At 35.0% G+C, this 16,982-nt stretch overlaps 1 protein-coding gene across 3 annotated transcripts; it reads left to right on the top strand.

Moving 5' to 3' along the window:
* The first annotated feature begins 928 nt into the window (after positions 1-928).
* Positions 929-15,512, top strand: LOC120119610 (E3 ubiquitin-protein ligase MARCHF1-like). Of its 3 annotated transcripts, none has more exons than XM_039139425.1 (8): positions 929-1,067; positions 1,710-2,020; positions 2,150-2,235; positions 2,612-2,758; positions 4,031-4,133; positions 14,555-14,667; positions 14,952-15,075; positions 15,194-15,512. In XM_039139425.1, exons 2-7 carry the CDS (start codon positions 1,798-1,800, stop codon positions 15,042-15,044), a joined length of 765 nt encoding a protein of 254 aa, XP_038995356.1. In that variant the 5' UTR covers positions 929-1,067; positions 1,710-1,797; the 3' UTR covers positions 15,045-15,075; positions 15,194-15,512. The 3 variants fall into 3 exon arrangements, with proteins under 3 accessions (XP_038995356.1, XP_038995355.1, XP_038995354.1); XM_039139424.1 differs by having other exon boundaries at positions 929-1,074; XM_039139423.1 differs by lacking the exon at positions 929-1,067 and having other exon boundaries at positions 14,952-15,068; positions 15,219-15,512.
* The last annotated feature ends 1,470 nt before the right edge of the window (positions 15,513-16,982 follow it).

Here is a 16,982-nt window from a genome sequence, read left to right as displayed (position 1 = left end):
TATTATACCAGTTTAAAAGAGACCAAATCGCCATCGTTGGCACCAAATGAAATCATTAGTGACTAAATTGATAAAATTAAACAATGTAGTCGTTAAAATATAATCAACTCCATAGTTTGATGACTAAAAGGATAGTTTATCCTTAGTTTTACTTTGTTATGTTAGAGATAGCATCATAATCATCACTAATAATAATACAAATTGGCTAACGTGGACAAGAAAGAGTCGTTTGTCCCTTTGTAAATTTCGCAGTAACTTTAACAATGTTGAATTTTATTACTTATCATAATTAATAGTATAAATTACACAATTAGTCATTCGATTATAAAATATTATTTTATTTAGTCATTCGACTATTAAAAATTATAAAATTATCATCTGATTATAGGGTACTCTTTTGTTGAATTCTTCGACTATTGAAAGTTACAAAATGATCACTCTATTATTCATGTGTTCCAAACTCATCATTTGTTGAATTCAATAAATGAGATATGATGGCCGTCTAAGCTGAATGTCAATTTGTTGAATGAGATATGATGGCCGTTTGAGAGTTTAAGATCATATTTTATTATATCTCAGTTAATAGATTGATGTTCATTTCAGACTGCCACCAATTTTTTAACGAAAAATACGAATTTAGAATATATAAATAATCAGTGATCATTCTATAACTTTTAATAGTCAAATGACTCAACAAAGTAATGACCTATAACTTAGGGACTATTTTATAAATTTTAATAGTCAATGAATTCAATAAAATATCATCCTATAATTGAGGGACCATTTGTGTATTTTATTATAATTAACAATTAATTAAAACAACTAGTTGCGATCAAGAACCAAAAAAAAAAAAATAGTTTTAGTTAGTTTTTCTCCTCTTTCTTATCGTTTAATATTGGTCTGTAGTGTTCCTACGAGGTTTTGCCCCGTCGTTTCTTCCGTCTCTGTTTTCTTCTCCTTTCTAGATTTTGATTGATTTTCTTTATATGGAAATCTGACTCTAAAATTAATCACCCAAATGCATATGAATATCAATGTTGAAGATCCTTAAAGCATTTCAATGTCAGGTCTGAGGTTTGCCCTTCAATTTTTCCTCCCACACTTGTGGAATTCCTAAAAGAAATTAATTCATATGCCTTTCCTTTTACCCTTCACGAATCTTGGAAGAGCATCGATTTCTTTGATATCAAATTAACAACTTGGGTCTTTCTTGATTTCTGTAGTTTTTATGTAAGTTGTTATTTTTCATAATTGAACTCGTTAAGATTTTGTTTTTCGTGCACCGTATGGTGTTTTGGTTATATATTCTCCTCTTTTGACTTTTTTTATGTAAAGGGTCTTGCTTGATTGGTATGGCAGGAGGAAGAATTAAAAGAATCAGGGAATTTGGAGGGAAGAGAGAACATTTAGAATCTTTGTAATTTCTCTCTTTGATTGATGCTTGCTGCTATGGAACTTGTTATTTGTTCAGACCCATATAAGAAAATCTTGCTAATTTATTGAAATTTTTGTATATCTGGCTTTGAAAAGGCCTCTTGTTTCGCTCCTAGTTAATTTAGTTTTGGATTATATAGAAAGTTTGAAAGAAATTTAGAATGTTGATTGCCTCATCTTTGGTGGTGTTATCTTTTTAGTGTGCTGATTGACCTTAATTTATCATGCAAGTTGTGTTTACGAATTAGAGTAATTTTCCCCCCATATTTTTTCAGTTTCCTCAGCTGTTACTGAAATGTGCTGTGGGATCCATTGCTCGGGCAATGATCTTAACATTATAGTAGGGATACAATATTGTTAGCAATGCAATTAGTATCAAATGATAGTCAGAAGGAAGATACTTCAGAAAGAGAACCCATCTTATCTCAGTCTGCTGCTTCACAAACATCGGAAGAATGTGAAATTATAGCTGATGGAGGGGTTTGTATTGTTGTTGGTGAAGATTCGGAAGAAATTGATGTTGATGAAACCAGCCATCTTGTGAATGCAGACCACCGACAATGCCGTATATGCCTTGATAATGAAGGTCTTACCACTTAAACATGTATTTCTATTTGATTAGTTTTCTATGTCCATTTCGAGATGGTGGGATTTTCATTTATGTTGGAAAGCTGAAGATGACTTATCCTGAGGCACGTGGTTGTTTATTTTTCAGGGGATGACTTAATCGCACCGTGTAACTGCAAGGGCACTCAGAAGTATGTCCATAGATCTTGTCTTGATAACTGGAGGTCAACTAAGGTTCATGCTTGTTTCTTTGTTGTCTTCTCTTGCATTTGAATAAAAAATTAGAGGTGGAAATTACTGTAGCTGCTTGTGGGATATTCATGTTTGAATGACCAAATAAGGGAAGTTGGGGCATACTCATAATTTGAGTCTAGTATGAAAGTTATTTTTTTTTTAAATTTTTACACTATATAATTTTGTATCTAGCCATGCATGGATATCAAGTTCTTTTGCTAAAGGAATTTGAATTTCCAATTAATGCCTGTTCGTGTTGTCTAAATACTCCTTGCCATATTGAATTTTAAATGCCTATGATTTTTACTATCTTTATGCAGTGAAATTTATATTTGATGACTAGTAGTATTTATTCTTTTCCCTTTTGTTTCTATAGGAGGGCTTTGCATTTGCCCACTGTACAGAGTGCAGAGCATTGTTCATCTTACGTGCAAATGTCCCACCTGACCGATGGTGGTTGAGATTAAAATTCCAGTTCCTTGTTGCAAGGGACCATGCATTCATCTTTGTAATTGTTCAGCTGGTATGATGATATCCCATGCCATTTTATTTCACTAGAACTTTCCTTGAAATGTTGATTCATTTGAAATCTATTGGTCTAATTAACCTGCTACTGCTGACTGCCAGATGTTTAAGAAAGTCTAGAGCCCAAGAATGAATTATGTGATTATTGTCAACTAAAACTTGTTTGGTGTTTATTTGTTGAACCCTGAGTCTGAAACCACGTTTGATAAAGTTACCATGCTACATGCTTATTTTATTTATCTTTTCATCAATTTTCTTGATTCAAGGATACTTAGGTTGTGATTCTAGATATAGTGTAACCCAGGGATTTTGTTAGCCTTTTCATTCTAGAGGGAATGGAATTAGGTTTTCTAGCTGTTTCATGTTAATTTAATTAGTTTATGGTTGTAATGTTGATAGATTCATAACTGTTCTAAACTATAAGTTGAGCCCTATAAGCATTTGGGGAATTCAGATCGGGGTGTCTATGAAAATCTTTTGTTCATAACACATGCACATCTTGTAACCTGCCGATTGAAAGCAAGGATATTAATAAAAGCTTTGAAATAATGTGGCATCGTTAAGGCCTGATTTCTTCCATTTTCAAAGTTTTTTTGCTTAAGAAATGTGATTGCCTAGGGATCTATTTTATCACATACTTCCCTTTTGTTCCTAATATTTTGCCTTCATATTGGATGCTGCAACCATGAGCTTCTTGTTTATTTGTTTAAGAAATGTGATTACTTAGGGATCTCTTTTATCGCATAGTTCCCTTTTGCTCTTAATCTTTTGCCTTCATATCAGATGCTGCAACCATGGGCTTCTTGTTTGCTTGATCATTTTATGCCTTCGAGTCTAACACCTTTTCTTTACTAGACTGTTAAACTCCAAATTATTCCTTAAACCTTCAAAACACAGATCAATATGTGCATATCTGAATACCTTGGTCTAGGCTAGCATCCATGGTGTTATCTAATAGTTGCATACTTTATCCACCCTTCTAAAGTTTTACTTTAAACTCAAAACCTCCGGAAACAACATTGTATCCAGACATGCTGCGATATTCTCCCAGCATTCTTCTAGCGTTCATCCTACAGTAACTTCCACAAGTCTTTTGTTCTTTTCTTTGTTACTCAAATCTGGATTCAAGTTTTAGATGTGGGTATTTGTTCTAATCCAATGTGTTAATCTTCCTTTAAAAAAAATTCACACCCTTGTATTTTTTTTGAAGTATCCAACATTCATTTGATGCTGCTGGTTAACTTGCAAACTGAAACCTTGTTTTGAACAGATTGTAGCTTTACTAGGGGTGCTAGTCTACAAGTTCTACGGAGAGGAACTAAGAGAAATGTTTGGTTATGATGAACACCCTTATGGGTTCTATGCTATGGCAGGTACTGCTCTCTCTCTCTCTCTCTCTCTCCCCCCCGGTGTGATTATGATAAAGGCTTTCAGGCACACACTGTAACACCCCCAACCCGTATCCCAACCCGGATACGAGTCAGAGATATTACATTGACTTTTAAAACACAACTCATTACAAATAATAGTAAAATACTTGAACTTATATTACGAAAAATACAATAATATACATATGGTAATATAAGTTTACCAAACCCGGATACGAGTCAGAGATATTACATTGACTTTTAAAACACAACTCATTAAAAATAATAGTAAAATACTTGAACTTATATTACGAAAAATACAATAATATACATATGGTAATATAAGTTTACCAAAATATTCAGAGCATACACAACTTAACTCTTTAATTACATGTCAACATCCATTTTCATAACAAAATGACCTACTGATTAAGTTGCTTATGATCTGATAGTTGCAGGAGTAATGTTGTCCAGCTGCTTAACCTCGATCGTCTACTTTATCGGATCATACGTGTGAAACACTCACACGCTAAGTCATCGACTTAGTGAGGCAATAATATAATAATAATATCAATAAATATAAAGTAATTGCCAAAATGAGAGGGGTTGCAGTAATAAGATGTATGTAAACAATGCAATAACCAAAACCATGTTTCTTACACATATACTTATCAAATTCACATTCATAAGTTCGCCTTAGTAAGTTCATTAGCCCATGGTACCATACAGAGAACCTAAGGTATGTGAGTATTGTGAGGTTGTGCACTATGCTGTCACCACAGCTCATATAATTGCACCTAAGTGCCACGTAGAATTGCACCGGGGTGTCGCGTAGAATTGCACCGTATTGCCATATAATAATGTCCATAAGGACCACATATCATTCCTTAAGAATCATATACATATGCCAAGGATCAAGTATGTGTCTCACCAGACTTCACACATGTTCCAAAGAATACATATATGTCCCGAAAGACCACATATCATTCCTTAAGAATCATATACATATACCAAGGATCAAGTATGTGTCTCACCAGACTTCACACATGTTCCAAAGAATACATATATGTCCCGAAGGACTACATATCATTCCTTAAGAATCATATACATATACCAAGGATCAAGTATGTGTCTCACCAGACCTCACACATGTTCCAAAGAATACATATATGTCCTGAAGGACCACATAGACCCTCTACCCTTGGCATGCCAACTATACCTATAGTTCTCATTTACATAACATGGGCTTTCACAATTTATCTAATTCATATCACGTAGACATATTATTTCCATACCTTTATCATATAACTCATATAACTTTTTCTTTCATATTCATGTCCCATAATGATATGGTATGGATTCATGTCATATATCATAATATGAACTACGATCATGTATCAAAATATTGAATCTAGACTTATCACAAGTCTAGAACTGAATAAAATACATATTCATGCTATGCATATGCACTCACCTAAATTTCTTTGTTTTTCCCTCGATTGATCCTATTTGTCGATGGTTCCGGAACTCGATTAGGCTCAATATCTACATAAGCAAAATTTTCAAGATGATTATCAGATGCCTAAGTCTTGAAATTAACCTCTAATAGCCTACCAATTTAAGAAATTGATAGTTTAGTCTATCTTCTTTCTTTTCTCTTTTTTTTATTATGGGGGAATCGGTTCCCCCCTGGGGGTATCGATTCCCCCTTAGCGTTCTGGAAATTCATATTCGTTTGAGGGGGTATCGATTCCCCTTGAATGGGTATCGATTCCCCTAGCCTATAAATCCTATTTTGAGCTCGAAATTCACTTCATTTCAGCTTAAACCTTCATATTTTACTTCTTTTAATATTCCTAACTTCCATACACATATTTAAACTCATTTCTATTCCATAATCACTTCTTTAAACCCAAAATTCCATCATTTACATAGCATTCAAGAATCACACTAAATTTTCAAGGTGTTCTAATTCCAATTCTAACACTTCATATCCCTTAATTAACTTGATGACAAGTCAAATCTTACTTCTAATTCTTATTATGAACTCTAATCTAAGATTTCACTTTTCTACTTCCTTTTTTTAATTTTTCATATACTTCTCCTCTTGAGGTTTTAAAACAATTTAAACTTCCTTTAAGCTTAACTATTGACTAATGGTCATGAATCAATCATAAATTCATCAAGAAATTCACTAACAAGAAAATCTTACCTTAGCTTGGGTCTCACGTATGAAGAAGAAGAAAGAAGAAGATGACTCTGGAAGCTTGTTTTAATTTCCTATACATCCACGTGGTTAATATAATACTAACCCCAAAATTATATTGCTATAAAAAGACCATTTTGTCCTTCTAATCTTTCTTCTTTATAATTCAATCCTACACAAAATAACTCAAATAAGTCATTAAATTCTTCCATCATTCTACTTAAATCACCAAATGCTGAAACTTTACAAATTAATCACTAACCCAGCATGGAAGATGTTACAAATCTCCCTCCCTTAAGAAAATTCGTCCTTGAATTTTCAATAAGAAAAGAGATGGGGATACTGATTCCTCATATCCTCCTCACGCTCCCATGTTGCTTCCTCTACTTTGTGATTCTTCCATAAAACTTTAACCAATGGAATAGTCTTGTTCCTCAATTGCTTAACCTCATGAGCTAAAATTTGAATCGGTTCTTCCTCATAAGTCAAATCCAGTTGTACCTCGATCTTTTCTGGGTTTACGATATGGGAGAGATCCAATCGATATCTCCGAAACATTGAGACATGAAATACATTGTGAATCTTTTTCATTTCTGGTGGTAAAGTCAATTGGTATGCTACGGGTCCCACTCTTTTTACAATCTCATATGGTCCAATAAACCGGGGACTTAACTTTCCTTTCCGACCAAACCTCAACATATTCTTCCATGGAGATACCTTTAAAAACACTTTATCCCCAACTTCAAATTCAATCTCCTTTCTTTTAAGATCAGAATAGGACTTTTGCCGATCAGAGGCCACTTTGAGGTTATGCTGAATTTCTCGAACTTTCTGTTCTACATCTTGAATTAAATCCGGACCAAGAACACTTCGATCTTTGAGTTCATACCAATTTAATGGAGTACGACATTTTCTTCCATATAATGCTTCATATGGGGCCATCTTTATACTAGACTGATAACTATTGTTGTAAGCGAACTCTGCCAGCGGTAAATACTTTTCCCATGATCCTTTGAATTCCATTACGCATGCTCTCAACATATCTTCCAATATCTGAATAGTTCTCTCTGATTGCCCATCAGTCTGAGGATGAAAAGCCGTACTAAAGTTTAAACGAGTCCCTAACGCTCCATGCAAAGATTTCTAGAATCTAGAAGTGAATCGAGGGTCTCGATCAGAGACTATGGAAACAAGCACTCCATGCAATCTAATAACTTCTCTAATATACAACTCTACATACTTTTCCATAGAGAAATCCGTTCTAACCGGAAGGAAATGCGCTGACTTAGTTAATCGATCAACAATTACCCAGATTGATTTTCTTTTGTTCGGAGTCAAGGGTAACCCCGAAACAAAATCCATCGTAACATTTTCCCATTTCCATTGAGGAATGAAAAGCGGTTGCAATAATCCTGACGGAACTTGATGCTCAGCTTTGACTTGTTGACATATCAAGCACTTAGACACAAATTCGGTGATGCTTCGTTTCATCCCTGACCACCAAAATCGATCCTTCAAATCCATATACATCTTGGTTCCACCCGGGTGCATCGTTAACGGACTGCAATGAGCCTCTGTTAATATTTCTTTCTTCAAGTCGTCATTGTCGGGTATTACAATTCTTCCTTTACAATATAGATTTCCATCTGACTTAATCTCAAAGTCTTTAATCTCTTTGTTCTTTACTTGCTCAATTATTTTCAAACACATTTCATCTTTACTTTGCAATTCTCCTATTCGTTCCAACCATGCTGGTTTAAGGGTTAACTCTGCACAAAGACCACCGTCTCCCGTTAAAGATAATCTTGCATCCATAGCTCGTAAAGCTGCAAACGTCTTTCTACTCAAAGCATCTGCTACCACATTAGCCTTTCCGGGATGATAGTCAATTATCACATCATAATCTTTTAAGAACTCTACCCATCTACGTTGCCTCAAATTCAACTCTTTTTGAGTCATCAGGTACTTCAGGCTCTTATGATCCGTATATAAGTAACAACGCTCCCCATAAAGATAATGACGCCAAATCCTGAGAGCGAATACTACAGCAGCCATTTCTAAATCATGAGTGGGGTAATTTTTTTCATGTGGTTTCAACTGTCTCGATGCATACGCTACCACCTTCCCTTCTTGCATTAATAAACACCCCAACCCGTTATGGGATGCGTCACTGTATACTACAAAATTCTTGCCAGATTCCGGTTGAACCAATATCGGAGTTTCCGTCAGAATTCTCTTTAAAGCTTCAAAACTTTCTTGACATTCAGAAGTCCAAACAAACGGTACATTCTTTCTTATTATCTTTGTTAAAGGCAGCACTATCATCGAAAAATTCTTAACGAATCTTCGATAATAACCGACAAGTCCAAGGAAACTCCGAACTTCAGATACATTCTTTGGAACTTCCCAGTCCATTATAGCTTTAACCTTCTGAGGGTCTACTCTAATCCCAATTGCCGAGATTACATGCCCCAAGAAAATTATTTTGTTTAGCCAAAATTCACATTTGGACAATTTCGCATAGAGATTTTTATCCCTGAGAATTTGCAAAACTAGCCTCAGATGTGCGCTGTGCTCTTCAATGGACTTCGAGTAAACCAGTATGTCATCAATAAAGACAACAACAAACTGGTCCAAATAGGGTTGAAAAATCCTGTTCATGAGATTCATGAAAGCAGCTGGTGCATTCGTTACTCCGAATGGCATTACGATGAATTCATAATGACCATATCTCGTTCTGAAAGCCGTCTTCGGAATATCTTTCTCCTGAATCTTCAATTGATGATAATCCAAACGTAGATCGATCTTCGAAAATACCGAAGCTCCTTTTAGTTGATCAAACAAGTCATCAATGTGCGGAAGGGGATACTTGTTTTTGATGGTCACCTTATTAAGCTGTCGATAATCAATACAGAGACGCATTGATCCATCCTTCTTCTTAACAAATAACACCAGAGCTCCCCAAGGTGACACACTTGGTCGAATAATTCCTTTTCCTAACAACTCTTGCAATTGATTCTTTAACGCTTGCAATTCTTTCGGAGCCATCCGATAAGGTGCCATTGCAATTGGAGCGGTTCCTGGCATTATCTCAATTTGAAATTCTACCTCTCTATCTGGAGGTAATCCGGGCAACTCAGCCGGGAAAACTTCAGGGAATTCTTAAACTATTGGAATCTCCTCTAGCCCGTTCTCTATAGCTCTTAAATCTATCACATTTGCAAGAAATCCTTGATACCCCTGTAGCAATAGCTTCTTAGCTGACATTACTGACATTACATTTGCTAAGGGATTAAACTTTTCACTGCTCACACTTATCTCTGTTCCTCCTGGACTTTTCAGGGTTACCTTTTTCAATCTGCAATTAACATCTCCATAGTAATGGAATAACCAATCTATTCCCAGAATCACTTCAAACTCGTCAAAGGGTAATTCCATCAGATTAGCAGGGAATTCAATTCCCTGAACCTTTATGGGACACCCCTTATAGACTTTATTCACCCGAGCACTATGGCCTAACATAGTTGTTACTATAATCTCATTACTCGTAGCTTCTAAGGGAATCCTCAATTCCTTTACTAACTTACTTGTAATATAAGAATAATTAGAACCCGGATCAATCAGTACCAATACTAATTTATCATACAACTGAAAAGTACATGCTATAATATCAGGGTCATCACGGTCTTCACTTGTCTTTAGATTGTACACCCGTGCGGTTGATCGAACTTCAGGTTGAGCAGAGAATTCAGACGGGTTCCTTCCTCTGCCTCTTCCTCGTCCTCTTTGTGAGGAAGAACCAACTCTTTCAGATGGTGCAGGCTCACCAACAATCAATGGACAATCCCGGATAAAATGTCCGGCATCTCCGCATCGAAAACAAGTCCCAGCAGCCATCCGACAAGCCCCAAAATGGTTTTTCCCACAGTGCTGACACTGTCTCGCTTGACTCGGAGTAGATCTCCCAACACCAGATCCCACTGACTGCGTCTGTCTAGGTCTTGCCTGACTTGCTCCCCTAGCAGACGATGCAACTGATTCTGATCTAGCTTGTGATCGAAATCTCGAGTCTCTTCCCCTTTTTGATGGTGCAGAGCTAGAAGAAGCACATGTTCTCTTTGATGTCTGAACTCTAAAATCCCCAAATCTCTCATTCTGAGCTCTTTCAAGAGCCTTGTCACAATTGATCACCTCTTGGAACGAGGACAAATTCAATACTATCAGCATCTCTTTCAATCTAGGGCGTACACCCTCCACAAACCATTCACAAGCCTCTTTTTCAGTAGGCACAAGCTCGAATGCAAACCTACTCAACTTGTTGAACTCACATTCATACTCATATACAGAGCGGTTCATCTGTTTCAAATTCAAAAACTCCTGCTTCATCTGTCGAATAAATTGATCTCCAATGTACTTGTTTTTAAATTCATCTAAGAATAAAGACCAAGTCAATTGGTCACTGGGCATCCTAATGGTGACGTTCGTCCTCCATATTCTCGCCTGACCCCTCAACAACGAGACAACTCCATCTAACTTCTCCACTTCAGAACAATGGAGACCATCCAACATGATTTTTAAATCATTTAACCAAAGATCTGCCGCAACCGGACCTTCTTCGGTTTCTCCCTTAAATTCGGGAGCTCCTAAACCTCTCAACTCTTTTGCTACATTCATCCTTTGAGTTGGTGGAGCAGGAGGTTGAAGACGCGTTAGAATAGCGTCTAACGTTCTGAAGAACATATCTTGATTTTGCACAGGCACTCCTTGAGATGCCTGTTCTTCACCTTGCCTGGCCAGGGCAGGTGAATTACTGCTTTCAGCATGCCTATCTTCTCCCGCTTCACTTCGGGAGCTATTATGTCCGGACATCTAATAAGAATAAACACATTGTTCCATTAGCAAAACAGCATACTCATACTATACCAGATCAGAAATTCTCACTATTTGTTGGCATGTATTCCATTTAAAGACTCTATAGACTCTGGTTTATGCCTAGAATCGGCTAAACCATAGCTCTGATACCATTAAATGTAACACCCCCAACCTGTATCCCAACCCGGATACGAGTCAGAGATATTACATTGACTTTTAAAACACAACTCATTACAAATAATAGTAAAATACTTGAACTTATATTACGAAAAATACAATAATATACATATGGTAATATAAGTTTACCAAAATATTCAGAACATACACAACTTAACTCTTTAATTACATGCCAACATCCATTTTCATAACAAAATGACCTACTGATTAAGTTGCTTCTGATCTGATAGTTGCAGGAGTAATGTTGTCCAGCTGCTTAACCTCGATCGTCTACTTTATCGGATCCTACGTGTGAAACACTCACACGCTAAGTCATCGACTTAGTGAGGCAATAATATAATAATAATATCAATAAATATAAAGTAATTGCCAAAATGAGAGAGGTTGCAGTAATAAGATGTATGTAAACAATGCAATAACCAAAACCATGTTTCTTACACATATACTTATCAAATTCACATTCATAAGTTCGCCTTAGTAAGTTCATTAGCCCATGGTACCATACAGAGAACCTAAGGTATGTGAGTATTGTGAGGTTGTGCACTATGCTGTCACCACAGCTCATATAATTGCACCTAAGTGCCACGTAGAATTGCACCGGGGTGCCGCGTAGAATTGCACCGTAGTGCCATATAATAATGTCCATAAAGACCACATATCATTCCTTAAGAATCATATACATATGCCAAGGATCAAGTATGTGTCTCACTAGACTTCACACATGTTCCAAAGAATACATATATGTCCCGAAGGACCACATATCATTCCTTAAGAATTATATACATATACCAAGGATCAAGTATGTGTCTCACCAGACTTCACACATGTTCCAAAGAATACATATATGTCCCGAAGGACCACATATTATTCCTTAAGAATCATATACATATACCAAGGATCAAGTATGTGTCTCACCAGACCTCACACATGTTCCAAAGAATACATATATGTCCCGAAGGACCACATAGACCCTCTACCCTTAGCATGCCAACTATACCTATAGTTCTCATTTACATAACATGGGCTTTCACAATTTATCTAATTCATATCACGTAGACATATTATTTTCATACCTTTATCATATAACTCATATAACTTTTTCTTTCATATTCATGTCCCATAATGCATATGATATGGATTCATGTCATATATCATAATATGAACTACGATCATGTATCAAAATATTGAATCTAGACTTATCACAAGTCTAGAACTGAATAAAATACATATTCATGCTATGCATATGCACTCACCTAGATTTCTTTGTTTTTCCCTCGATTGATCCTACTTGTCGATGGTTCCGGAATCGATTAGGCTCAATATCTACATAAGCAAAATTTTCAAGATGATTATCAGATGCGTAAGTCTTGAAATTAACCTCTAATAGCCTACCAATTTAAGAAATTGATAGTTTAGTTTCTTCTTTCTTTTCTCTTTTTTTTATTATGGGGGAATCGGTTCCCCCCTGGGGGTATCGATTCCCCCTTAGCGTTCTGGAAATTCATATTCGTTTGAGGGGGTATCGATTCCCCTTGAATGGGTATCGATTCCCCTAGCCCAGAAATCATATTTTGAGCTCGAAATTCACTTCATTTCAGCTTAAACCTTCATATTTTACTTCCTTTAATATTCCTAACTTCCATACACATATTTAAACTCATTTCTATTCCATAATCACTTCTTTAAATCCAAAATTCCATCATTTACATGGCATTCAAGAATCACACTAAATTTTCAAGGTGTTCTATTTCCAATTCTAACACTTCATATCCCTTAATTAACTTGATGACAAGTCAAATCTCACTTCCAATTCTTATTATGAACTCTAATCTAAGATTTCACTTTTCTACTTCCTTTCTTTAATTCTTCATATACTTCTCCTCTTGAGGTTTTAAAACAATTTAAACTTCCTTTAAGCTTAACTATTGCCTAATGGTCATGAATCAACCATAAATTCATCAAGAAATTCACTAACAAGAAAATCTTACCTTAGCTTGGGTCTCACGTATGAAGAAGAAGAAAGAAGAAGATGACTCTGGAAGCTTGTTTTAATTTCCTATACATCCACGTGGTTAATATAATACTAACCCCAAAATTATATTGCTATAAAAAGACCATTTTGTCATTCTAATATTCCTTCTTTATAATTCAATCCTACACAAAATAACTCAAATAAGTCATTAAACTCTTCCATCATTCTACTTAAATCACCAAATGCTGAAACTTTACAAATTAATCACCAACCCGACATGGAGGATGTTACACACACATTCAGTCTTACAAGCTCTGTGCTTAGTTGTCCTTTCTAATCCTTTGTTGGATTTATAGAAACTGCTTGAAATGCAAATTTTCGTACTCTTTGAATTTTCCATGCAGTGTTTATGATGCTTTATTTTTTGCCACTGTGTACATCATACATGTTTGCACAGTAGATTTTGCAGCATGATGGTTATACAATTACAACTTTTTAGGGATTATGCTGCTTCAAAACTTCATTTCTCTCCTATTTTTTTGTCACCTCTCTTTAATTACTGGTTCAAATATACAACAAATTAAGATGCTTTACTCCATTGTCAAATTAAGAATTAAAGTTAAATGAGATTTATTTAAATCCATTGTAAATAAACGTTTGCAGTGGGAAACTCACTATCTCAATTTCCAGCCAAAATAATTTGTTGTAAATCTCAAGTTTCAACAAAGAAAGCATTTTTTCTCCCTTGTTTTCACACTTTCATCATGTACCTTTAATCTTTATTCAATAATCAAGATTACTATTACAACTAGACCAATTGGAATCATAGCTCAGAAAATATTCCCCATCTGTTTAAGCCTTAAGAAATTGTATGAAACTTCAGGGTAACTGATTTTGTTGCTTGAATGAATGTTGTGTTTTTCTTGGAAAGGGTGAAGGATGCTTTGATAAAATGATGAGAAATTTATTATGGCAGAACTTCTCTTTAAGGTGTGAGGAAATCCTTTATAGATTAAACTAGAAGGCAACAAATAAAGAAAAAATAGTGTGGTATTTTCTAAACCTGTGGGTAGTTGCGTCTGTAATGTCTTTGTTCCAATACCCTATCGTAGTTCTATAAAGGAAGGATGCTGATCCTTATGACATGCTACAAGATTACACTACTGGTCAGCATGCTGAGTTTACCAACTTCATGTGCAGTTTTAGCAATTGTTTTGGTGGGTTTGCTCTATGGTTTCTTCATTGCTATCATATGTGGTCAGAGGATCAATGAACGGCATTATCATGTTCTTGCGAAACAGGAATTAACTAAGGTATGTCCTAAAAAATAGATGGAAAAACCCTAGTTTTTGTGTTTGCTTTGATATGGTTTCAATTTTACACCTTAGATATTCTGATTCAAAACTAAAGTTCTGGTTTCTATTAACAATTGAGAATATAGTATTTTATGACGGTATTCATTGTGTTCTGTTTCATTTTTTTTGGCCTTTCTATCCGATCAATCCAAGATTTTAATATATTGTCTAGATTTGTTTATTTGTGTCAAAGCAGAAAATGTTTAGCATATCACATTCCCTGATGATGATGATGATGTCAGGAATATGTGGTTGAAGACCGGGAGGACAACAAGAACACCCCGGAACTAGACCCCAGCCATGTGACAGAGCTAAGAATGTTAGGGCTCTATTAATTTGGTAGTTGTGCGTTTCATTTGTTTCCCGGTGAGCAATTTTAACAACAAATTAATGAATTCCCATTACTATGACTCTTGTTAATTGTACAAATGCATCCATAAAGAATCACACTCGTTTTACGGAGGTTGATGTTTGTTTCCTGCAGCTAAACTTCATACATGATAGAGCAATTTTCCCAAGTCATTCTTGTAAAGTTGCCTCCTGTTTGCTTCAGTGTCTCACTTCATGGTATGGGCGGGTGGGCATAAGAATCTGAAATCTCCCAAGCGTTGGAGAAGTTGCCTGCACAGTATGTTGAACTGAGCTCGTGTGCTTTCCATCAACCCGGTTTGCCCTTTGAATGCCTAAATCCGTATACTGTCGGTCGGTGTTTGTTTGTGTATGTCATTGGTTTCACTGAGAAATATACCTTCTTTTAATGTTCTTTTTACAGAGTATATAATGAGAGAAATGTGCAGAATGAATCTATTTTGGTGATCTGTGAGAGTTACTAAAATGGCTAAATTCTTAAATATTTACGCAAATGAAGACATTGTTCAGCTCAGAATTAACATTGGCTGTTCAATTCTCAAATGATAAACCTTGTAATCTGTTGCTTCTTATTGGCCAATTGGAAGTGTTTTGAGTCATTAACTTGTACGTTTTTTCTGCGGGAAATCTTGTCATTTATAATATTTATATTAACTATATGTTGAAATTATTAAAATTTAATACAAACAAATATTGAAATTATTCCTTGTACTAATTAAGCAATTATTTAAAACGAATGATCAAATTCATAAAATTCAAATTTAACTTATCTTTGTCATCAACAAACTTTTACAATTTTGGAAATCCAAGCTGATCAATCTCTTTCATTATTTTTTTTTTGGTTCAAAATATTAGAAATAATTGATATGGCACAAGTATAACTTAGTTGACAAAGAAGATTCTTTTTTGCTTAATTTATTTTTTCACAATGAAAATATAAAATTTTTCTTTACTATTCTAAAAATTTTAGTAAAATTTATCAAATAATTATTTTAAATTTAAATAGTGGCTTTAAATATTTTAATGGATGTTTAATTTAACTATCTAAAACGTTTATTCTTACGATGAACTCAGATTTTAATAATAAATTTAAGCATCTAAGATAATATTTCAATTAAAATATTATTTATATGAATAAATAGATTTTGTCAATCGTTGACGGTTTACTTCTTCTAATTTAGGCGAAGAGCCACAACCGATGATTTTTTTTATGAGAGACAGGATGATAAAGAATATTATTATAAGTAGAAGATGAAAAAAATTGTGAGAGACCTTCTCCTAATGATGTATGATGACCCTTTGATGATTATTGTCAAGTCTAGAGTCATCATGACTACTCATAAATCACTACTAAATAGATATAGTTGTCAAATTTTAGATTTTCGCTCTGATTGATCCCGTGAGCATATTAAAGGTCTAGTATATGCACTGTAACTAACTTGGAAGATATGATACTCCTACGCCATGAGGAAATGAATTCCTTTGAATTTTCGATAATCAAAGTAATATATCTAGAGGTCTCGAGTGACAGAGAACTTGTAGTTTTTAGAGAGCCGCAATCAATGATTTTCTATGAGAGATAGGATGAGAAAGATTATTTGAGACAGGAGATTATTTTAGGAAGAAGATGAAAAAATTTAAAAGAAATCATCCATCTTTCAGGTTGTCTGATGGGCTACTAAGATGACCCTTTAACGATTGGTGTGAGATTTAAGATCATCAGGATTAATCTACCCTAATCTTAGATCAGTAGGTTAAATAGGTGGACCATATGAGCCTATTAGAGGTCCAGTTACCCATTTAAAATTTGATCGTAATTTTTCAAAATAAAGCTAGTCAATTATAAAATTATTTATAATAGAATAACTTGTGGTGTAGTTTAGACAACCCAAAAAGAAGGAAAA

Source organism: Hibiscus syriacus, unplaced genomic scaffold (assembly GCF_006381635.1).
Source record: "Hibiscus syriacus cultivar Baekdansim isolate YM2019G1 unplaced genomic scaffold, ASM638163v2 tig00110332_pilon, whole genome shotgun sequence".
NCBI lineage: Eukaryota > Viridiplantae > Streptophyta > Magnoliopsida > Malvales > Malvaceae > Hibiscus > Hibiscus syriacus.
The sequence above is the reverse complement of the archived record's forward strand: the minus strand, read 5'-3'. Positions and strand labels throughout refer to the sequence as shown.

What these genes read in the sequence shown, in the direction of transcription:
- LOC120119610 (XM_039139425.1), top strand. Translation starts at nt 1,798, where the DNA reads ATGCAATTAGTATCAAATGATAGTCAGAAGGAAGATACTTCAGAAAGA. An exon ending in TGGGTTCTATGCTATGGCAG is followed by an intron (nt 4,134 to 14,554) that starts GTACTGCTCTCT and finishes CTTCATGTGCAG; the next exon opens with TTTTAGCAATTGTTTTGGTG. An exon ending in CGAAACAGGAATTAACTAAG is followed by an intron (nt 14,668 to 14,951) that starts GTATGTCCTAAA and finishes TGATGATGTCAG; the next exon opens with GAATATGTGGTTGAAGACCG.